General features: G+C 41.8%; 1 protein-coding gene across 1 annotated transcript in view; it reads right to left on the bottom strand.

The window, feature by feature from the left end:
* MMP27 (matrix metallopeptidase 27) overlaps positions 1 to 2,546 on the bottom strand; it is a 12,014-nt gene extending 9,468 nt beyond the window's left edge. Inside the window, exons 1-3 of the mRNA XM_027772476.1 lie at positions 2,249 to 2,546; positions 1,055 to 1,203; positions 834 to 962 (exon numbers count right to left, since the gene is read on the bottom strand). Of these exons, the coding sequence (XP_027628277.1) occupies positions 834 to 962; positions 1,055 to 1,203; positions 2,249 to 2,538 (568 nt within the window). The 5' untranslated portion in view covers positions 2,539 to 2,546. The remainder of the gene's footprint in view (positions 1 to 833; positions 963 to 1,054; positions 1,204 to 2,248) is intronic.
* Positions 2,547 to 3,438: the final 892 nt, after the last annotated feature.

Genomic DNA, 3,438 nt, shown 5'->3' with positions numbered 1-3,438 from the left:
TGTACAATACGCCTTTTCTCAAAAAAAAAAAAAAAAAAAAAAAAAAAAAGGAAAAAGGGGGACTGGGAAAAATCCAAGGATCTATTGAGCCTGTTCTTTCATTTAATGCATGTACTGCTACTGTGGTAAAGTTGTGCTTTTTGTTTGAAAAACAAAATAAAACTTCTCTAGTGCCAGGCAGGCCTATGAGGAGGACTAAAATTGACTTTACTTGGTTTGAAGAAATAGGGCAAACAGTATTGGGTCGAATTCCTTTGCAGACAGGCCGGAGTTAGAAGAGGGCATTCATTCTTCTAAGGAGAACCTCTATGGGCCATGAACTCAGTCCTGTAATCACGCACTCAAAATGACTATCTCCCTAGTCATTTTGTAGTCCTGAAGCCACAGGTGCCTTCTGCCATTGGTATAACATGTAACATGTCCTGCCTGTCTGTGGGTATGTGGGTCTGCACCTTCTCTATCACACCGGATCATGAACCTCTAAAAGGTTTGATCTTTTCTAGTACAGCTCTGTCGTCCACACAACACCTCACACAGTTCCAGGCATAGAGTGGGCTCTCCGGCATTGTGGATGTATGAAGGAATGAATGAAGAATGCTGTGGGCATGCTAGGTTTAGCAATTATATGAAGACATTGTGTGGATAAGACTCTGAACCTCAGAAGCACGATTAGCTGAACCAGTGATGAACGTGCCTATTGCCATTGTAAAAATATGGAAAACAGTGAAGGAAATTGGGAGTTTAGAGGGGGAAAATAACTGGTTGCAAAGTGATTGTTTTTCAGGGATTCTTTAGAATAATATACATTTACTCATAAAGAAAATTAGACTCACCTGCTGTATCCTTGGTCCAGTTTTCATCCTCATCAAAGTGAGTGTCACCACCCAGACCCAGACCAGGAGGAAAAGCATGGCCGAGGACTCCCAAAGGGCCGTCGAAATAACGAGGACACCGACCATGGACTGAAATACCATTTACAAGGGGAAATAAATTAGGCCCCTCAAGTCTCCTGAGATAAACATAAGCACATTTTTTTCTCTGTTATAAACCTTACCTCGAGTCCTGAAGGCAATCATGATGTCTGCAATCCCCTTGAAAATCTTGGTGAATGTGAGCGGAGTAACCTTACTCCATACTTCCAAAGCTTTTTGGATGGCCTCATCCACATCCGCTCTTGCCATATCTGGAGTGTAGTTCATTATTCTTGAAAATGAATAAAAATACGTCAATTTCTGCTTATTCATGCATTTATATACAGGTATACTAAGAAATTATTCCTATGTTATCAGTCATATGCTGCAGTTAGTTTTGGTTTAGTTACATTATTTTACATTTGCATATAAGTTTATTTTAATCAAATAATTTCGCATGTGCTCTGTAATTCAGTTCTTTTATCTTCCCTATGAATCAGGTAATATATAAACTGCAGAGACTCAAAAAGGTTAAATGACTCTTCTAAGATTATACCCTTAGTTTGACAGCGTTAAGCTCATATGTGTATTTCCCTGTATATGAACGGATTATGAATATATTTTAAAAAGAATCAGATTTATGTTCTTGAATGGCTTATAGAAATCAGTCACAGGCATGTGGATCTTACTCAAGGGCCAAAAGAGCTACTTAGATAAAGATATTTATATTCCTTGTTTTTCTAAACTCTTTCATCTCAGGTCCTAAGATGTAGTAAGATGAAGGAAGAATTAGCAGAAAGGCTCTATGGTGCTGGTCAAGGTCACTTCCTCTTTCTCAGATCAGGGTCACATTTTCTGCCAGTGAGCCAGCCAACCTATTCCTTGTGACGTCTGAGGGCAAACTTCATATTCTCCTCTGAGGCCCACTGAGGCCTGGAGCCTGACGCACACACATCTCTAACGCAAACTGCCTGTGCTCCAGCGTCCGTCCATTTCCTCCTGAACACACCGTCTCTGTATCTTCAAGTAACTGCAGTCAGATGGCAGTACTTCCTGTCCTGAGGTAACGGGAAGGTGGCAGAGGCTAGAAATGAGCACATAGCTGCCAGAGCCCGTCTCCTGGTGAGAGCTGTGTACACTTGGCTCTGGAAACTTCTGCTGAAGTTCTCTGTGTCGAAGGTGGCAGTAACAGCAGCGCCTGTACCCTAGGTTTGTCGGGAGGATGGAATAAATGACATCTGTGATGTACCATGCACATAAACAATGATTATCATTTTCCCGTGGAGATTATACTCATGTTTCATTGGATTAGGTGGCAATATTGACAGAAGAATTACCTGTATGTGAGGTTGTATTTTCTCCACCCAGGGAGAGTGTAGCCATACTGACCCACATCAGGCACCCCACACCTGGGTGTTTTCATGATCTCAAGAGTGTTTGAATCCAGCGTTCCAGTCACTGTCAATCCAAAAAACGCTTGCATTTCCCGAATTTTGCCGTCTAGGAGACTCCCGTTTTTGCTTTGAACGAGATGGCTCCCTTCTATTTCAAGAGAGTAGAACTGGTTGAGATACGCCTGACCGAAAAGACAAAAAAAGGCACAGACTACAGGAGAGCAAATCTGCATCTCACCATAAAACAAAATTGCCTGAAGTCTTTTTTTGGCAGCAGAGAAGAAGAAAATAAGTGATGAGGGAAAGAAAAGAGTGAGGGAGGAAAGAAGGAAGGAAGGATGCAAAGAAGAAACGAATCGCTCTGCTCTCTCAGTTTCCAAGAACTGGTTGATTCATGAGTGACTAGACTTGACCAAACAACACAGCCCATAAAACTAGAAAGCTCACACAGGAGAGAAGAAAGCTTCTCCCACCTGCGGAGTAATGATAACCTAGCTTCCATGTATTTGTCATTAAGCTTGGAGTTTTCTTGAAACAAGTTCTAGAGCAGACAGGTGATTATCCATTTTGCAGATTTCTTTGATTTAGCTAATTTTGACAAATTAACTGAACTGATTTTTAGAAGACTCCAAAACAATGTATTTTTCATACATACAGGAATATGAGGCTCCAAATTGTAGGTTGGGTCCTCCCAGTTGTCTTGAATGCTTTGAAGGAGATCTCCATTCTTTGTGGGCTGTTCCCTTTCTCCTCCCTCGCACTATCCACCCCTGCACTTGTGACCATTGCTCCTGCCTTCCCCCTACCCTGCCCCTACTGTCCACCCCTCGCACAGTTCCTGGAGGTCCTTCGAGTTAGACAGATGATAATTAGCTCCTTCTTATAAGAAGGTTTGGGACTCTTTTACAGGAACTTGCTGCCTGTTTAGGTCCTGAGAGAATAAAATAAACATTTTATGGATAGTCACTAAAACAGTCACTGAGACAGTACCTGAGCCAGCTGCATGTTTTCTTCATTTTCCATCTTTTGGTCTGCTGGAAGTGCAGAAGAAAAAGTTACAAAAAGCAAAAATAGAAGCAGGAAGCTCTTCATTCCTCTCTTTCTTCGGTGGAAGCTTGGTTCTGTGTGTACGG

Source organism: Tupaia chinensis, unplaced genomic scaffold (genome assembly GCF_000334495.1).
Source record: "Tupaia chinensis unplaced genomic scaffold, TupChi_1.0 Scaffold000276_2, whole genome shotgun sequence".
Classification (NCBI taxonomy): Eukaryota; Metazoa; Chordata; class Mammalia; order Scandentia; family Tupaiidae; genus Tupaia; species Tupaia belangeri.
The sequence above is the reverse complement of the archived record's forward strand: the minus strand, read 5'-3'. Positions and strand labels throughout refer to the sequence as shown.